Consider the following 20,974-nt stretch of genomic DNA (forward strand, 5'->3'; position numbering starts at 1 on the left):
GTTTTATCAAATTCAATTAATTATTATTGTAAATAAAATGAAACGAAAATCAAATGAGATACAAAGAAATTGTCAAAAATATCAATTAAACTTTTAAATATTTAAACTAAAGTTTAATAGCACAAAAATAATAGAAAGATATAAGTTAAATAAATGTTTTCTTTATAATATATATTGAAAGTATTTAATACTAGAAGATTGTATTTAGTACAATAATATAATATTTTTACTTTATGTAAATTTAGTAATTGTATAATTCTCAATACCTACATTTATAATTTCCTGCGCTTTTTCGATTTCCGGTTACCTGACGTCATAGTAGTGATGTTGAATAGGTATTCGTGTATCCATATTCGATTCAAAGTTATTCGTTATGTACATCGTCTGTGGGTACAATAGATTGGATAAACATCAGATAACATAATGCTGTTGATAAATCATGAGAAGCATAAATTGCAACGTGATATGTATTCAAATATTTTAGAATATAATAATTTGAATTGTTAGTCTTGTTTTCAATACACTGCCTATGCAATTACAAAATTTAAAAGTTGCTTTGATAGTTTAATATGGCAATTTCAAAGTACTATAATCTGTCATGGCAAGTAATTGTCAAATGTCAAACTTTGATTTTCGAAAGAAATGTTTACGTTTTGTTTGAATTTAATTTTCTTAATATTTTGCTAATTTTCATAAATATTCATGGACGAACTGCGCGGTCCCAACATCCAAATAGTTCTCCATGTGAAAGAAGGTATATTGTTTTTAAGTAGAAAATTCATGCAAAAAACTCATAATTATAAAACTTGTACCTATCAATTTCAGGGCTAGGTTTTGGTTTTTTACGGACTCCATTTGTAGTAAGCGGTTCTTTGAATGGCTATATGCTGGAGACAGATCCTGTGGTCCCAACACATGCACCAATATTTGACGCTGAACTTGTTTGGGAAGCGGACAAGAGAAGGTTTAGGAGGTATGAGTGTGTAATAACTTTGTACTTATTTACACCTATAAAATTATTACACGGTTTACATTGTTGTTAATTAAGTTTATCGTTATTTTTATTACTTAATATCGTTTATGACTTTTATTTACTGAAGAGTGATAGCGTAACATTTGTCAATTTTCAAAACCAATATATTATTTTTCAAGGTTTCTAACTTATTAAAAAGTGCTCTGCCAGCGAACTCAAATGTTTATCATAGAATATATTAAATATTACTCTATCATTATAAACTTTGCATGTACTTCATATTTTGCTTACGAATTTTTTAAATACATTTTTGCTATTAAAATCAATATTTTCAGAGACAGTTTAATAAAAAAAGAATCTTACTGCATGATTAATGTTTAGTTCGCAAGTGTAGCCTTTTTTAAATAATCAGACAAAAACGTGGAAAAATGTTTAACTGTATTTGAACATTTATTGATAATTACCAGAGGGAGACTTTGTACAAAAGTCGATTGCTTGGGTACCTCTGTCCCATTCGTGTTTCAACCGTGAAGCAGTTGTGTTTGCATGGCTGTGTTTCGGTTTGAAGGGTGGGATATGGCGTGAATTTACTGGGTACAGAGGAATAACACCTGAGTCCTCAGGAATGGCAACGCATGGGGGGTATCATGGGCGAAACAGTATACTCTGTTATGTCCATGGTACTGCTCATGTCTATAGGCAACGGTTACCACTTTCCATCAGGTGGGCCATATGCTTTTTTGCCATTCTAAGTTTTATAAAAAAAAAAAAAAAAAAAAAAAAAATTGGGACATTACCATATTTAGTTATAAACTAAAGCAAGTCTATGTAGTAAAAAGCTACTATTTTTTTGCTGTAGGCTTAAATGAAATGCCTTTTATTTTAGTTTGCGAGTACAAAATGTCCCAGTTAAAGTGGAAGTTTATACAACGAGTACACAGGGTCGAAAGGATAAAGTTGGATACTTATTACTTAGTCTGCTTGGTGCTCAACCTTGTCCGTCCAATAAAGTTATAGATGTGAGTATTGTTTTTATGTTATGAATAACAATTATTGACAAGGACTACGTTTTTAATAGATTTAAAAAAAAAAAACTACTCACTTTTTTTCAAATTTGGTATATCAGAATTTTACCATTCATAAACTGATTTGGAATTTTTTTTTTATTTAAAAGAGTATGTTTTCAGATTGGTTCCATAGTTGTTTAATGCTTAAATCAAAATTTGTTTGTCTTTTTTAATTGCCATAATTGAAGTCTTGTGTGTTCACATAAGTGTTAGAACAAAATCTACTTATTTATGAAAATATCAGGCAAGCTAAATAACCTCTTATAATTTAACAAATACTGCATGAACACTTTATTGTAAGAAACAGTGATACTACATAACATGATTGCTTCCTAATTGCTAGATTCATATGATACGAGGTTTGTCCGGAAAGTACGTATAAAAGTTTTTTAAAAATTTTATTTTACAATTATTCAGGTAAATCAATTTTATCCCCTTCAAAGTACTCCCCCTGTGACATAATGCACTTGTGCCAACGCCGTTTCCACTGTGAGAAGGCTCCTTGAAAGTCCTCTGGTTGTAGGTTTCTCAGCTGCCCCGTCGTAGCTTTTTTTATCTCATTTATGTCCCCCAAATGCCGCCCCCGAAGTACCAATTTGGTTTTTGGGAACAAGAAGAAGTCACACGGGGCCAAATCCGGCGAATAGGGGGGTGTTCGGTCACCGTAATGGAATTTTTACTCAAAAACTCACGGACAACAAGAGAGGTGTGGGCAGGGGCATTGTCGTGGTGAAGAATCCAACGCCCCTCTCGCGCCAATTCTGGACGAACTCGTGCCACACGAGCTTTGAGGCGTCTGAGCACATCGACGTAGAATTTTCCATCAACTGTATGGCCTGGAGGGACGAATTCTTGATGGACAATCCCCCGAACATCGAAAAAAACAATCAACATTGTCTTGACATCTCTGAATTTTTTGATTTTTTTGTGGACGTTGGTTCCTTCACATGTCATTCCACTGTTCTGAGATGCAAAAATTTCACGGCCATTCTTGCCGAGTTTCGAGAGAAACTTGATTACGACGCGCTGCTCTTCAACGGAAGCGGGCTCCATGCCGACGGGGTTTCGTTAAGAGGTAACTTCACAGATGGCGTAACAAGCCAGTTCGCACCGCACGGCGGTCAGACCAGAACTGAAGCATTGTTAGGGACATAAGGAAGGGGTCCTGCGCTTACCTGGCCTCCCCACTCCTCTTTCTCGCATTCCAGAACACTTTTATACGAACTTTCCGGACAGACCTCGTACACTTGGAGAATTCCTCAATTATTTTACTGGATTTTTTGTCCATATTGTATACACCATCTTCAGTGCAATAACTTTAATATTGATAATTCCATTTTAATCAAAATGATGTCAATGGGGGAATGCTTGAAAGTCGACCTGACAGGGTATTATTTTAAAAAATTATGTTAATTTTTTAATACAATGACAGTTATATGATGATAATATTTGATATAGCAATATGCCCTATTTTGCTATCAATGGAGTTGATAGTCTCAATTACTAGCAATCTCTTCCTCCACACTCTCATATTTAGTATGTTATAGTCTGTATATAGAAAATTTTTAATTATTCTTTCTTCTTAAAATATTTATTTCAGATTAAACACACATGGCAAAGGCTTTTGGGTGTAAAGTCTGAAGGCAAGTGTTGCCATCCACAGTTGCTGTTAAGTCTGTCTGTTGAGGACAGAGCGAACACTCCAACTCCTGTAAGTTTTTTTATGTAATTTGAAAAGATAACAAAGCTGATTGCCAACTAAATGGCAAGTAGTAGACTTGAATGACTGTGTGGATGTCACAGATTACATTGTGACACTCTTGGTACCTTACATTACTATTCTTGAGGACTAAAATATTATACTTCCATATCCTGTAATTTCACTGGCATATTCAATTTTTCAAAATAATAGCTATATAAGCATATGCAGTGGTAAAATAAACAGTGGGACAGAGATGCTACTAATGCACAAATTTTTTGTATGAAGTCTTCCACTGGTAAATGCAGATTTATTATGCTATAAGTTTGTTTTTGTTTTTAGTTTGTAGGTCAAACTATGAAAACAAATTTAATCTTTCATAATAATCATATAATTTATAGAAATATTTTCCTTAATATAAATTATTTATGTGCATCTTATACCCCTTTAGCTGTATTAATAAATTACATAATAGAATTTAAATGCCCGTCATTGATTACAGAGAAATGAGTTGAGAATGTTCCACAGCAACGAAGTGGCATACCCATCCACTTACCCTACCAGTACTAGTGTTACTGGGAAATCAGTCCTTCTGACTTTAAGTAAGTAGTTATCAAATACTCAACATTATATATTCCTCTCCAACAGAAAGAGAATCTAGCAAAATTTCAGTTGAATGAAGATATAAAAGTAAGGAGGCCAACTAGTAAAATATCTGAAATAAAAATTGAAGTAAATTAACAATTGCTAATACTGTTACTAAAAATATCAAAATTCTGATCTGAATAACCAAGCTTTATAAAGGCATGTGTATGTGTATGCAGTATTCAATCGATTTTTCTCAAAGGGCTCTTCATATGTGTAACAAATTTGGTATACTAACAAACAAACCTCTGTCCATCGCACATTTCATCTTTACAAACATTCATATTTGTTATAAATAATATCTAAACTTATGTCTAAATTCAAATTTCAATTTGATACCAAGATCACAATACTAGCTAAATCTTGTAATGTGAACTAAATTTCTGATAGATTTAAGTCGAAACTATTATAAACGTAGTTTGTAACGGTTCAGAAAATAGTAGTATAATGGAATAAAATATTAATTTTAAAGATAAATTTATAAAAGCATCTCAGAATTGGCCTCAATGTTTTGATAATTATATTATTTTTTTCTTCCCATTTGCAATTAAATAACCATAAACAATACTAATATTTGATTATTAGAATTCATATTTCAATGTTCTAAAGTTTCTTGCTCTCGTTACAATTTGTGGTATGACATTATAACATAGTTTGTTTGTTTTTTTTATTATTTAGATGAGTATATAGAAGAGAGTAAGAAGACTGTCACCTCTCCTGACCTTCAGCCAATATTGATGTGTGACGAGGGCCTCATACAAATTGGTAGTGGGAGGCATCTCTTTGTACTCAGTCTAGTTATTGGAGCTGTGGAAAATTTGGATTTGGTAATGTTTTGTTTATGGTAAAGTCCTTTTTTGTTTCAGGATTTTTTTTTTCATCAATAGTAAATGGCAACACTGATAACTCCTAGATCTAAAGTCTAACTACACAGGCGAAGTTTATTACTATTCTAATTTTAGAGTATTTACCACGTATTCTTCCTTCTATCAAACTATAGTAATGGTTACTAATGTATGACCAATTTTTGCTAAAGTTGTGCTTACATATAGCCATCACTATATTTCTTACTGGTAATACTTGAAATGAAGATGAAGCGATTTATGTTAAATATTATTTTTTTCCATAAATATCACCTTATCAAAAGTGGTTAACAAAAATTGAATATTTTAATGGGCTAAGTATTAATATATTATTTCAACATGTATAGGTACGTTCCTTGCAGGTAATTGTTTAATGACATGTACACTATTATTGGAGTTTCCCTTTTTATACTTGATGTATACATGTATGCACACTTCATATTATAGTGTTATGTTCTTTGTTTCAGCTTCTACCCAGTAGTATTTCCAACAAAAATGTCTATTGCTATATTACATATTCTGTTTTCACACATAACATCATGACAGACAGGTATGTGAAAGTTTCTAATGTATTCTATTTAGCAGTATTTAATTTACACTCGACTCCACTTCCGATGAGTGAAAGGTTGGTGGAAATCATGTAGTTCCTGCATACACATTCCAATCTGTATTTTGTAGTTTTGTAGAGATCAGAGGTCCACTTTTTTTCATTTTTATATGGTAGCCATCTGTGGCCACTTGTCTTTGAAATAAAATATATTAAACTGATGTTACAAAACCGCTTCCCAATAGAAGAGCCATCATTCTATTTTGCCATTGCTAGGGCCAGTTTTAGCCTCTGATATCTGAATAAGTTTTAGACCTTTTAACGAGGTGGTCCTGGGCAAAATTTGAACACAACGCGGTGCTTTCTCCTGATGTCGAGGATCCGCTGTAGTGTATAGTTTGTAATGTCTAGTTGTATGTCAGGGTGGGTGCGAGCGTTGGCAGCGGAAGAACGAGTGCGCAGTTTAACCAACGATCCTCGCTGCGGCTGCGCGGATCGCTACCGGACCTCGGCAGGTACTTCGCCGAGTGTCCGCACCTCGTCACGAAGGTTTGCGCCGGGGACATAAACATAGGTGTGTTTGGCAATATTTCATAAAGAGGTTTTTTTACTTTAAAACTGGCAACATTTATAAACTTGCTAAAACGCCTAAATGGGTCAAGCCTTGGCGCCAATTGGTCAACACTAGGCTTCAACCTGCAATTGATTAATTACCTGAAATTGCCTTATTTAAAGGTGAAACACTTGTCGCAACATGTGTGTGGACTTAATAATGATCGGAGATTGATGATCGATATGGAACGTCATAGGACCTCTACTTAAAGTAGTCGGTATCGCATATTAATGGTAGCGGAATTAAACTAAAGAATTCTAATCAATTGACAATCCCTTCTCTCATTCATTCCCTGATTTAAAAGAAATAAACGGGTAAACAGTCAGTGACTTGTAATACAGGTTCAACAATAACGGGTTTAATATTGTTAAAATGTTCTTCAAGTTATAGGTAGTAAGTCCTTAATTGTTTGTGGTGAGAAATAATAATAAATAAATAATGATAAATTTTAAGTAAATTAATAATTATGTATATATATTATAGGTATCTGCAGCCTGGATCTTCGTAAACTGGTGCCAACAGATGATACAAATGACTTCTTGAATAAGTTTTGTAATGCGGAGCGAGCGTTGACGATACACGAGCGATGTTTCATTCTACGCTGTGAGGGTGTGGCCAGAGAGGAAGGTAGGCGCCCGTTTGTGGACGTCGAAATGAGTTTGAAGTACGTTGGACTGCAGGATAAAGAGGTAAATATTTTGTATATAAGAATAAGTTGTCATATATATATTTACGCGTTGAAAATTACAGGTAAATAGTACATACACATCTAATTTTTATTGCCGACGTTTCGATGTGGATTAAACCATGTCATGGCCAGGACTATACTGAAGTGAGCGACGTTTTCTGGCAGACGACGTGGTGCAATCCACGTCGAAATGGCGGCAATAAAAATCAGGTATGTATATACTATTATAACGTGCAATTGTATTAAAAATATTTGTTATTAAGACATATTTGAAGCAAACAAATTTTAAAGTTAACTAACACAAATTTGTTTTACATATTTAATTTTACATAAAATGTAATAAATTTGTAGAAACCAAAGAACCTGACAGCTCGCAGTGCCACACAGCTGGACAGTAATGTACAGCGAGAGCCAGTACACCAGGATCCTACCATAGACTATAAGAGTGGCAGCTGCACCGATTTGGACCCGAATGTCGGCGGTGTGGCGTATACCAGCGTCGCTGCCAGGAATACTGCCAGGTGAGAAGAAAATAATGTTTTGTACATATTCTGTATATATTAAGGCATTATTTAACTTTATTAGTATTGTAAATAGGCAAGACGTGATTGTTTGTTTATAATGGAACTTAAAAACAAATTGAACAATTTTAAAAATTCTTTCACCTATAGAAAACTACATTATCAGCAAGTAGTATAGGCTTTACTTTCAAAAATTCTATCTATCTGTGCAAAGTCTGCTTAGATCGTTAGTGTATAATGTATTATATGTCTGATATATATAAGAGTTCGTACCCAGTAGTATGATAGCAGCAGGAATGATAAAGGGTTCTTGTAACCATGGCGGGCTTCGATCTTCCTGACGCTCCCTGTCAACTTTTTTACCCATGGCATCATGGGACTGCTTATAATGATGATAATCCAAAATACATTCACCATACTTTGTCCATCAAACCATCACTTGCCCTGTTTTTAAAACAAAGTTGCATGTGTCATGTTATACGCCCAATTTTGATAATAGGGAACCTAGTTCAATATGATTTATTTAACATCTGATGAGTTGTTCTTGACATACAGATACAAAGACGCATCGGGTGAGTCAATTATAAAATCGAACGAGATCGCGGAATTAATAAAGAAAATGTGTGACTCTTTTGCACAAAGCCAAGAGAGGTTACTGGCGTCTCGCTCTCGACCACTAACCAGCGATATGCAAGTACAGTGCGAGCCGATACAACAAGATTCACATGTGAATCAAAAAGAAGATACAAAAGTCGAGGAACTTACAAGAGAAGTTATAGATAATACAGCAGAGAATAACATTGAGAATAGACCCAGTGAGAATATCAAGTTAGAAACGAGCAAGAGTGATGCATGTACATCGCAGACTGAGAAAGGTGATTAATTTTAAAGTTCTAATATTTTTTTTATAAATTATATGAGTGACAAACAAATGCTTAGCTTATAAATGTAGTACCAAAGACTTAGCGCGCTGTCGATCTTTATAACATGAAGTACTTACTCTTAAACTTACTTTCCTTTGCTATTTTATAAAAGTTATGTCATATCTTACTTATTTGCTTTAAAAAATTGACATATTTGGAACTCACTGAGAACCACTGTGTGCTTTTTACTTAATATACTTTAATGAAAATATTACATGCTCATCTCTAAAGTTGTTCGTCGTAAAACATAAATGTTGAATGTATTTGAGTTTTCAATGGAACCCATTATAGTTGATCTATATTAATTATATTAATTTCATATGAGATTTTATAATAATGTAAAATATGATAAACGCGGGGCAGAATGTTGTACCAAAATGGAGTAAGAGGTTTTTTAGTTCACGTAACCGCTTACTTAGGCAGTGTTCTAATCTTACATGTTTTTTTTTTTATGCAACTTCAATGGTTATAATCGTTACAATTAGTTCACATCTATATGGATTTTGACAAATATTTATCTAATGGATATCTTGAGTTACAGTATCTATTTATTAAATTTACCGCCATAATTTACTTTGAAACCGGAACACAGCATTCAAGCGAGCTGCACGGCAGCTGAATTAACAGAAGAGCATTTTTGAATAATGTAATGTTTAATTGTAATAAGTATTATTATTTTTATGTACATTTTAATTGGATGCAGTAAAATTGCTGATATCGCCTACGGACCGTGACGCCATCATGCAGGGGTTTGTCGATGAACTGGAAGATTGGAAGGAGAAGCAACAGGAATTATACAAGTGTCAAGTAAGTATCTTCAAATTAATATAAATAGCAATGTTCGTTAGAAACATATTAAGATAATAGAATAATAATAAAGTATTTTTTATAAAGGCTTCTATATCTATACTAATACTAGCTTTTACCCGCGACTTTGCCGGCATGACCGGAATTAGTTCACTAACCAGGATAATAAGTAGCCTATGTCCTTCTCAGTACCATATGGTTGATATAGTACGTTTATATTAAATTTTATAGTGTTTTGGTTAAACCGTTGAAAGCAAGTAAACTCATTTTTACATTTATAAAGTTCGGATGAAGTCAAAACAGTTGTCAGAAACGATAAGCATAGTAAGTTGATAAAATTTCCCGTTTTACACATATATCTGTCCTATTTATAAACTGCGCTCTTGTCGGTGGAGCCCTTTTTATTTATATGTGAAAATGGAATGGTAACCCCGCCTGCGTTAACTGGATACACTGACGGAGCACCAGTAAAGGGTGATCGATGAGAATGAAAACAGGCCAGTTAGCCCATCATGACGAATTCACAAGGAGTTAACCATGATAGTTTCCAGGGAGAACCGCGAGGAGGTCGACCTGGTTGGGTATATTGCTAGCAATGGGATACTTAGTCTCCATTACTAACAATCCCCCCCCCCCCACCCCCAGTGGAGCTCTTGTCACTCACTACGATTTATTACAAGTCTCTTCATTTAATCAAGTCTCTTCTGACTTCGATAGTTCTTATAATTTGTCTCTTTTTCTTAACCCTAAGTAGGACTTCCTCATTATCAATTCGATCTCTCCATCCTTCTCCAGCTCATATATGTATATAGACATAACATTGATAAGGATTATAAAGAGGAAAATTTTTATTTTTTGTATGTTTATAATGGATAAACTTTAAACTACTTAATCGATTTTAAAAATTCTTTCACTCGTATAAAGCTACATTTTCAGTGAGTAAACTAGGCTATATATTATTAAAAAAAAATTAGAGATCCCTAAGAAGATTACAATAATGTAATCCAGAGTATCAAAAAATTTCTATTGAAACTAATATATAATACTAATTTATCTTTCTATCTATGTATCCGTGTTAATTTGAGGCGGATCGTTAGTATTATATAATAGTGTATTAACTCTTACAAATATTGGGAATAAAAAAGCGTCTATATTTGTATTTATTTATTGGCACCTTGGTAACTCGTTAATCTTTATGAAATTTGGCTTATACATATTTTTTGACATAGAGTAAGACATATTCTCTTTCTTGTCTTGGAATCAATATGGGATATATTAGTTACTCCGCTGAAACTGCATTCCAAATTGGACGAAAAATTCATAAAAAAAAATTTCAAATATATAAAATATATTTTTATTTCTTCATTATACTCTCAACAGCTAAAACGTAAGGAGGAGTATCACCTAGAGTTGCTGGCGAAGGAGTGGGCCAAGAAGCGGGTGGAGTTGGAGTGCAAACTCAGTCGCGGCATAGAACAGTGCCGCACTCTGGCGGCAGACCTCGCGCGCGCCTCCGACGATTTCCGCCTCCGCGGGTATCGTAACGTCGACAGGGAGAAAAAGGTAACTTTATTATAGAAATAATTATAATTATAGAAATTTTGACGATCGACATAAGTACCTCCTGATCGCTATCGGTAGCCGCTAGACCCTTGTACATTGGAATGGTCTAATATAGGTGTCAGTACTATGTAAAAGCCCTGCTAAGTAATAATATTAAATGAAAATATAAAACTGCTACGTATGTACAGCTATATATATATTATGTATATATTTACATTATTATTTTATATATTAAACCATAACTTTGTGAATAAATCTAAATAGCTGTAAAGTTTAGAAACAAAAGTCTTTAATGAGTTTGTATTGCCAGTATTAGCAATAAATATGACTCAAATATGGATATTATTTCAATATTATAAAAAAAATATGCTACAACAAATAAAAGGATTTTTTATTTTATTTCTTACAAAGACAAAAGTAAGTTAATTATTATATTATTTTAGTTATTGGAAGCGAAAAAAGCGCTAGAAGCACACTACACAGCCAAGTATCAAGAGTTGCGCGAGGCCTCCCAGAAAATGGAAGATGATATGAATCACCAGTTGAAACTGAAAGACATGAGGATCGAAGAGTTGGAACTGAAGGTGAAGCAATTGGATAAACATGTGGAAGTGCTCAAGGTGGGAAGAAATATATATTTTAAACTAGTAGTAAATCGCAGCTTTGTCTGCGTAGCTTAAGGTATCTTTACTAGGTATTTATTTCACTTGCATCTATACATAAAACTACGAGTCTAAGCTTTTATAATTTACTACTAGCTTGTACTTGTGACTTCGTCGGCGTGACAGGAATGTGTTCATTGGTCGAGTAAAAAAATTGCCTCTACTAGGTCCTTCTCCATTCAATGTAGTATGTATTTACTAAGTTTCATAATAGATCGGTTAAGCCGTTAAGGCGCTAGGAGATAAACAATACATAGAAAGCACAGCATGATATTGTCTAATTTTACCACCAGAGTTATAATAAGAGAGGATACCACACATATTCCTAAAAATATTGTTTAAAGAAAAATGATGTCCTTTTTTTTTCTTTAGTATTTCACTAAATTTCATTTTGACATTTTTGTATTAAGCCCAGTGTAAAATACAGTTATATTTTTTGTTATATTGTTTATTTAAACTCAAAAATTGTTGTTATTACAGACTAATTTGAAGAATTGTGAAAAAGATGCTGAGAATAGATACTCTGGACTGACAAAAGATCAGACAGCCAGTCTCATTCAGGAACTAGTAAGTCTAGCCATTATATAGTTTCGTTAAATAAATTTAATAAATATTAACAAACAAAGAATACAAAATAGATAGCGTAAAAAATTAGAAGTATTATTTTTATTTATTTATTTATTTAACTCTTTATTGCACCATAAATAAAAATGTACAATGACAAGTGAATAATTCAAGTGAAATACAGTAACATAAATACAGATTGAAATATACACATAAAGGTACAAAAGGCAGTCTTATCGCTAGGGCAATCTCTTACATACAACCTTTGGTTAAAGGAGAACATTTGGTTAAAATAGAAATATTAATAAATTGTATAAGAAAATAATTATGTTGGACGGTTTTTTTTTAGAATTATCTGTTTGTTCTAGCATCATTAAAAAACTAGGCATGGGTAATATGGATACCGTTCCAATATCTGTATATTAGATCTGGACATTGATGGCGGGAAAAAGGTCATCACCCATTTCGATACCGCTCATATCGATCTGATATCAATTTTCGAATATGTTAAAAGTTTGTTAATATTAAATAACTGTTTATTAATAATAAATAACTTTTTGGGTAACTGACTTTTAACATATCGTCATAGTCGTAGAATACTGACGGATCTTTATGTGTAATATTTGTCAAATCCATCAGAGAGGCCATTAATGCCTAGTTGTGGCCAAGGCTTGTATAGTACTTTTCACAAACAATGCGCGGAAATCAAAAACACAATTTTACTTTTTAAATTCAATGACGAATAACGAACAATAACAATTTTTCACGCGCCATAATATTCCTTTATTTTTTTTTCAATTCTATTTGCAAGACAGTTCGAAATTTAAATAAAACCTTGTGTACGTTACCTCCTTGGTAGCCATGTTTCGAAGTAAAAAGTCATTCCATTTTTAAATTACAGGACAGATATGAGTTTACATAGTAATTTATCTGGCCGCAAAATACGACAGATATGGATTTTCATACAACTTTTGCCGACCGCTGCCCGCATGTATCTTGGCCAGTACGGCAATTTTGATTTGTCTCTAAGAAGATTGTCAAAATAATGCTCACATTTCCAAGCATGTTTGAGAAAATATACATAATAGTGTTACCTATGGCAGACTTTTCTTAGTTAATCGCATCGTATCTTGTTACGCCATTTAGGGTCGATATTATTGGTTACTTTACATCCAAAATCTACAGCTACTAAGTTTCAGGCAATTGCTAGTAAATAATTATTATGTTTTATTTTAGCGTTGCTTAGAAGAGAAGTTAGACAGCGCGGTGCAGTCGAAAGCATTCTTCAAGGAGCAGTGGGGCCGTGCCGTCCGCGAGCTGCACCTCAGCAAACTGCACGCGCGCAAGCACGTGCTCACACAGCTGCAGTCGCACCGGCGAGAGCTTGGCGATATGGGGTCAGCCGCTTTACTGCTCCTTATATTTATATTATATAAACTATGTCTGTGGTGTTCAAAGTGTGGCCGCTGAGACAGCGAATCACATAACTTTGGAAACAACAAGTATTTGATTTTGATGTAGAACATCCATATTATTAATCTGCTGAACGTAGTCTCCTACATAAGGGGAGTTTTGCCAGTAGTTGCTACGATTGGCAAGCGGGTAGACAACCGCAGTTTGGCTTTTAGTTATGTTTTATGAAGAACGCTGTTGCCAATCCCTCGACCATAATCTCCCTTAGGATTGGGGGGAGGGGGCTTAATCTATGCCGAGACTACACGGCAATTATTGTGTATACATATATATATCTCTAGAATCATATTATAAAAGCGCCCCATTTTATTGTTTTGTGACGGTCTAATGTTAATATTTAATTAAACTTTAAAATAATAATTACTAATGAAATTATCAGTCCCATTAATATTAAAATGTTAGTTTTCACATGAAAAAACTTGGGGAATACACCTAGTCCTATTAATATTATAAATATGAAAGTTTGTAACGATAAGTGGATGGATTTTTGTTACTTTTTCGCGCAAAAACTATTGAACGGATTTGAATGAAATTTGGCACACGGCCATCTTTTTTTGGTTGTTTTGTTCACTTTCGAATATCAATTTAGGGTCCCAAAAACACACGTCTTTTATATATCATATGTTTCATATATGGTATTGTTGTTATATGTTATACGTCATATATTATCAACTAATTTTAATTTAATAACATTGTCGCTTTTAAATCTACGGCGGCGAGACATTGCTAATAGAATTTTTTTTTATACCGCTGAGGTGAAAACAAGCATACGACCCACCTGATGGTAAGCGGTTACCGTAGCCTATGAACGCCTGCAATACCTCTGGTATTACGCGCGCGTTGCTGACCCTGAAGAAACCTCTTTACCCTCCTTTTGAAGAACCTCATGCTGTAGTCTCTTGGGCATAGACATTAAAGCTAACCATTGTTTGTTTCAATTGTTGATATTATAGGTATATTACATTAATATAACACATAGGATACTTTATAATCAGTAATCATTAAATTATTATTTTACAGACTGGACACAATTCAAGATCAAGAGGAGGATAAAACAAACCAAAACAATGTTGATATAAAGAAGTTAAAAGATGATTTCCTAGTAGATATATTAGCCAATACTCCAGCATTAGAATCTCATTCTATTATTAGTAAGTAATAATATAAAACTATTATATTTATCCCCTGTGATCCGCATAGAATAGGCCGCCCCTTCCTTTCTCGTGGGTGTCGTAAGAGGCGACTAAGGAACGGCGAGGGATGGCTAGCAACGTCCTTCTTAAAACATCTCCAAAGCCTAACTGCGGTTACCAACTCGCCTGCAAAGCGTGACAATTACTGGCAAATCCCCCCAAGGGAGGGGCTATGTTCAGCAGTGGACAGTTAAAGTCTGATATGATAATGGTGAATATAAAAATATGAATATGTGGTAAGTAGAGAGAAGCGAGTGTTCTCTCTACTTACCACATAAAAGTGCTGGGGTTTAAACATCTGAAAACATTCAATGATTCTTAATATTTCTGAAAGGTAATTGAAAGATATTTGAATGATATTAAACTGTTAATCATAGTTGCACATAAATCAATCACAGATGTTACAGCATTTTTTTTTTCTTTTTATACAACTTAGAATGGCAAACAAGCTGACGACCCACTTGATGGAAAGTGGTAACCGTCGCCTATAGACATGAGCAGTTCTTTTTTTGTCACTAAAGTCCAATTTTTCAATAACAGTTAATGAGAATGTTATTTATTGCACGATTAACATTTTAGTTAACTATTTTTTATTGCGTATTTTCTTGTTTCAGGTGACTCAATTCCAGATGGTATGGACATCTTTAAAAGCATGAAGTAAGTGTATTAAAAAAAAATTACAGTGTAACGCATGGCCGTAGCTAGGGGGAAGGGGGGTATTGAAGGGCCATGCTCTACTTTAAAATAAAACACCCCAAGAAAATTAAACAGATTTGCTTTTTCGAAGTCACTTAATTATGGTTTCTGCTTTACCAAGAAGTTCTTTTGTCCTACCTTAAACATGGGTTTAGTTGACCCTGGTATAGCGATATCGTGATGTGACGTGAAACATAATGGTAGATTATTAAGAGACGTTTAAGTGTTACGTAACGCAATTTTTGGAAATTTTTAAATCTCCCTGCTCCATGTAACGCGCCCTAATATTTTATTTATACTTCCCCTTCCTAAACTTTATATAACACCCAAGTGATTATTTTTACCTAAAAATCACAACACTAAAGAATACTAAAAACGAAAACATAAATACAGTTGGGGGATCCCCGTAAAATGTAAACGAAAAGAGTTGCCAACTTGAGAGATTTTAATTCCCTACTCATTTATTTAAATAAAAAAGTTACGTAACGCGTTTTTCGTTATCTATGGTATGAGTATATCTTGTAGTATTTCTCATAACATAAGGTATTCTAATTTACGGATCCAGGCAATTTGTGTAATTTTATGTTATTACCTGCAAGAAAATTCTGTTTTCAAGTTCCTTAGATAGATGAAACCGATTATCTGCTGTTGCACAAAAAAAAAAGAAAATCACTTTGGATGTACAATTTTATCTTATAAGTTACAGGAGTGCCCCAAGGAATCCAATAAACGACAAGCTAAATGACCTCATGGCTCAAAGGGACCGGCTTATCCAGCAAGAAAATCCAGACGAAGATCACATTAAACAACTCAATTATGAAATACGAAGCATGCTGCTCAACAGTGGAACGTGATCAGAGATATAATGCTGGCTGCATGCACGCAAGAAAATATTGTCTTGTTTGGGTGAAACTAATAAATATAAAACTATGTAACCAATTGAAAATTACAACATATTTGGTGGCAAATAAATGATACCATCGATTTATTTTGAAAATGTAATATTATATATATCATATATGTTGGCAACATTGTGCCTCTTAACCAGTGCGATTAGCTTCAATTAGGTGTATATAAAATTTATTTCTTTAAATCCCCAGGTTATAAAATTGCCTGTTAATCTTAAAACACGTGACATTAGACTGAATAATGTAACATATATATTTTAAAAAATAATAAAATCAGTTTCACTTGTAATGATAATAGTTTTTCGTTGTGTATTTACAACATGAGTGATTTCGTTTTAGAAATAACTTATTGTAAACATCAGTCGTGTATTCAATTATTACATGTTATTATGTGACAAATGTATCAAATATAAGGGTGTACTCTCTAATTATGCTTCATATAAAAAAAAATTGGTTTTACACTACTACACAGAAGAAGTTTAACAAAGTGAAAATAATCTACATTTACAATTTAATTGCTTTTATTTTTGAAATCGTATATGTATTACTATTAGTATTATAAATGATAGTAATAATGATTTTATTATTTTACTAAAATGTTGTTATATTTTTGTCATATATGAGTATTCAATTTATAAATATTGTTATGAAATAAATCTATTTTTTTAAATTGTCTTTCTTATTTAGTCATGATCAAATTGTGATTGAGCCATATTTTAGCTTCCTTCTCATTATAATGATTCCTCGATTCAATCACTTTCATTAAATACGAGATATAAGATAATTAAACTGCACTGATTCAGATTTCTCTTTCATTATCTTATGTTGAGTTAAAAAACAAAACTACCACCCTTAAATATCACCATGTTTACCAAATGGCAGCACTACTTCCAATATGATCATCAAAGCAAACTAATAGACTCAAGTAACCAAGTGATTTTAGTTCATAAATCGCTCTGCAGAAGGCAAAGTATCGCACTACGTAATACAAAAAATATCAAGAATAAATATAAACAATTTCAGTTAAATTTTTGGTTATTACATTTTTTTAAATTTTATAATTCTATACTTACCGACTATAGATTTAATCTAATATTTAAACAAAGGTACGCATTGTTTGTTTTATGACATTGTTGGTTATTACTAGGCATGGACAATATCGATGCTGCTTTAATATTTATATATTGGGTTCCTCTAAACATTCATGGCAGAAAGGTCATCACCACCAATTTCGATACCGTCCATACCGGTCGAATATCTATATTAATTTCGATCGAATTCTTCAATTCGATATTAAATATTTGATACCACACGTTTGCCATATTCATTACTATGCCATTATGTAGAAATTGTAATTAAAATGTATAGATATTATTAAATATTAATCCCTATTAGTTATTAATGGAATTTAGACTTTCGTTTTATTGACCGTGTACGTAGCCATAATATATTAATAATCTATGGCATTACTCTAGAGTAAGATTTAATTAGATTGACGTTCATGTCGCATGTCCTTTTGACGTATTTATTTATTCATTTTATGGCGTAGACTTGACCTGACTCAAAACTAATTATTTGATATAGAAAACTAACTTCAGTGTTCTATATTATTCTCTATAGTGTATTCCAGGAAATATACAACCGTTTTCATGTTACAGCCATTATATATGGTGAACAATGGCCAAAACTAAAGTTACAGGCGCTACTAGTAGACTGAAGCAGGATTACCTCAGACTAAAAAACGACCCTGTTCCATATGTGACTGCAGAACCAGTACCCTCAAATATTTTAGAATGGCATTACGTTGTGAAAGGGCCAGAGAAGAGTCCTTACGAAGGAGGTTATTACCACGGAAAAATTATATTTCCGAGAGAGTTTCCCTTTAAACCACCGTCTATTTACATGATTACGCCGAACGGTAGGTTTAAAACGAACACAAGACTGTGCCTTAGTATAACTGATTTTCATCCAGATACATGGAATCCAGCCTGGTCTATTTCCACCATATTGACAGGATTACTCAGCTTCATGTTGGAAAAGACACCAACACTGGGATCAATAGAGACTTCAGACTATCAAAAGCGATGTTTGGCAGCTGAGTCTTTGGAGATAAATTTGAAAAATAAGATGTTTTGCGAGTTGTTTCCTGAATATGTGGAAGAGATAGAACAGTTGTTGAAACAGCGACAAGAGGCTATGCTCCAATCTGATAACACCAATATCAATAGTGAAAGTGATGTGACTACAGAACAGCCATCCAGCATGTATTACATTATGAATAATTTGTTTGTGTTAGTTGGCTTTATTTTTTTGGCATATATGGTTAAATATGTTTTAGTTTCAATATCTAATGATTAGGCAATGTTACTCTGTTGTTTAATGTACATATTGTAATTTATTTTGTAAATATATATTCCATTAGATGCAAATAATGTTAATTTATTTTGGTATATGTTTGCAACTCTGTTTTATTTCAAAATAATTATGTTTTTACACTTTTTAAAATTTCATTAAATTAAAATGGTGCTTAATAATATTTATAGCTCTTATTTTTTGATTTGATAATAAGAATGAAAATTTGTAATTAATATATGATGTAAATCCACAATAAATAGAAATGGCATAGAACAATTGTTTGCATACTTATATATCTTAACTCTCACTATGAAGTGAAAGTGCTATTTTCAATTTAAATTGTCAATGTACTGAGATGCAACATTATACCAAAATATTGACACATCACACATAGTGTGGAATAGACTAGTTGAATCTTAGATAAATAACTATATTCTATATTGTTATTTATTCAAGAATTAAACTTATTTGCTATTTCTTTATCTCTAAATTGAAAATATAGAATTTACTTAAAAACAATTCCAATATTATATATTATAACCATAATATATATTTTAACCATAGTACTTTGTATTGAAATGACATTGCTAAAACGAAGGTAGGTGTAGTCATATATAATTAAGGAATTTCCAAAACATTTTAAATTGTAGATTGAAATTTTAAGTGCAGTATTATATGATCAATGTACATTTTTTTAACCAATTTTGTTTAATTCTGGATAAAAAAATTGAATTGACTAAAGGTTTAATGTGGCAGGTAGTGCTTTTGTACCACTGGGAATGCTTGAAAGAATGAAAAATGTAATCACTTCATACAGATCTCTGTATTAATGGTTTGAAATAAGGAAAATAAATCTAATTTGAAATTGTAAGATGCTGTAGCATATTATTTTGCATAAATTTAACTTCCCAATTGATTTTTAATGGTGGGCCAGTATTTCTAAATAACTTAGGATTGTATATTGACATTGTCATGTGGTTTACAATACATTTTAAGAACTAAGCAATCTATTTGATTGTGTGATGTTATTATTAATCATATTGAAGTGTGGTAATTTTCTGACAATTTTCAATATTCCTGGGTAGTTACTAATTTATATTATTCCCAAAAACTTTTTATCATTCAAATTTTCATTAATAGATTCGTAAGAATCTTATTAATTATCTGTAAATGTAACTAATTAAAGTTTCAGTTCCCTATTAGAGTATTTATTATTCTATAACAATCTTTGTACTGGATTTAAATGTTTTGTATAAGCTGAAAATATAATTTTCATGTAGTAACGTTTGTAACCTGCAAGAGAGCTAGATTTGAGGAAAATCATAGTATTATTGTACCTATCACCAAGGGTTTATCTTCATGTTGGACATTAGATTAACTTCATACTTTATATGTGCTTATCCAGCAAATTTGAAAATTATTCAGGCATTTGGTATCAAATGTAACTTTCAAATAAATGGATATATTTCTATTAAAATGTAACTTAAATTATGTATAAAAAGTTTCCTAACATTACTTAATTTTTTAAGTATTGCATTTATACATATTAACACCTAATTATTTTAAATTCACTACTTATATAGATGCATATTAGCAACTTTGTGACTATTATTGTAGAGCATTTGATTTTACATAATGAAGTTATAAGTTTCAATATTATGGGTAAGTACATACATAGGTACTTCACATTTTACCTATTCTGATAATATGTACAATATATTTGTTTTGTTGTACTTGACATATTTACTTAATAAAACAAACTTAGCATATCTTTTTTTCGAAGTTGGCTATAAAAATTATTGTTTTTAACAGAAAAAAAAATTCAGACAATAAAATAGAAATGAACAAAGGTTTAAAACCTTTTTATTCTAGCTATTTGTAAGACTTAAAATTTGTTTAATAAATATGTTAAGTATATACCTAATGTACTTGCCTACAATTTGTTTTGATATTACGCTTACATAGTAAATGGTTAACATTGAAGTAAATTTAAAAAAATAACTTATTTGGTCATGTTTAAACTTGAGATTGTTCAGTGGATTGAATTTATTTTCACATATTAGCATTTGTCACAAAGTAAATGGGTGAACATTAGATGTATTGCCTAGCTACAAACACTACCACAGATATGTAGTTATTAGTACTACACTGTACCTTATTATATCTGTAAAGCAATTTGTTTAAACTGCAAGTAAAGTGTATTTTTATATTGAT

At 32.3% G+C, this 20,974-nt stretch overlaps 2 protein-coding genes and 1 long non-coding RNA gene across 4 annotated transcripts; 2 read left to right on the forward strand and 1 right to left on the reverse strand.

Moving 5' to 3' along the window:
- Nucleotides 1-596: 596 nt before the first annotated feature.
- LOC113510785 (centrosomal protein of 120 kDa-like) lies at nucleotides 597-17,262 on the forward strand. 2 transcript variants are annotated; one of them, XM_052902509.1, is made up of 19 exons: nucleotides 597-754; nucleotides 826-973; nucleotides 1,860-1,992; nucleotides 3,641-3,751; nucleotides 4,242-4,341; nucleotides 5,063-5,211; nucleotides 5,715-5,797; nucleotides 6,217-6,368; nucleotides 6,891-7,096; nucleotides 7,447-7,616; nucleotides 8,172-8,491; nucleotides 9,243-9,346; nucleotides 10,727-10,909; nucleotides 11,353-11,529; nucleotides 12,052-12,138; nucleotides 13,372-13,532; nucleotides 14,629-14,759; nucleotides 15,416-15,458; nucleotides 16,198-17,262. In XM_052902509.1, exons 1-19 carry the CDS (start codon nucleotides 703-705, stop codon nucleotides 16,349-16,351), a joined length of 2,664 nt encoding a protein of 887 aa, XP_052758469.1. In that variant the 5' UTR covers nucleotides 597-702; the 3' UTR covers nucleotides 16,352-17,262. The 2 variants fall into 2 exon arrangements, with proteins under 2 accessions (XP_052758469.1, XP_052758470.1); XM_052902510.1 differs by having other exon boundaries at nucleotides 16,204-17,262.
- Nucleotides 6,956-9,624, reverse strand: LOC128202371 (uncharacterized). Its single transcript, XR_008253742.1, has 4 exons — nucleotides 9,505-9,624; nucleotides 7,890-8,060; nucleotides 7,459-7,609; nucleotides 6,956-7,081 (listed from the first exon to the last, which is right to left on the reverse strand). It is a non-coding gene; the product is annotated as an uncharacterized LOC128202371 (long non-coding RNA).
- A 651-nt stretch (nucleotides 17,263-17,913) lies between the features above and the next one.
- LOC113510626 (ubiquitin-conjugating enzyme E2 J2-like) lies at nucleotides 17,914-20,973 on the forward strand. The gene has a single exon (XM_026894091.3). It carries the CDS (start codon nucleotides 18,083-18,085, stop codon nucleotides 18,761-18,763), a length of 681 nt encoding a protein of 226 aa, XP_026749892.2. The 5' UTR covers nucleotides 17,914-18,082; the 3' UTR covers nucleotides 18,764-20,973.
- Nucleotide 20,974: the final 1 nt, after the last annotated feature.

This window comes from Galleria mellonella, unplaced genomic scaffold (genome assembly GCF_026898425.1).
Source record: "Galleria mellonella isolate WM207_F2 unplaced genomic scaffold, CSIRO_AGI_GalMel_v1 utg905, whole genome shotgun sequence".
NCBI lineage: Eukaryota > Metazoa > Arthropoda > Insecta > Lepidoptera > Pyralidae > Galleria > Galleria mellonella.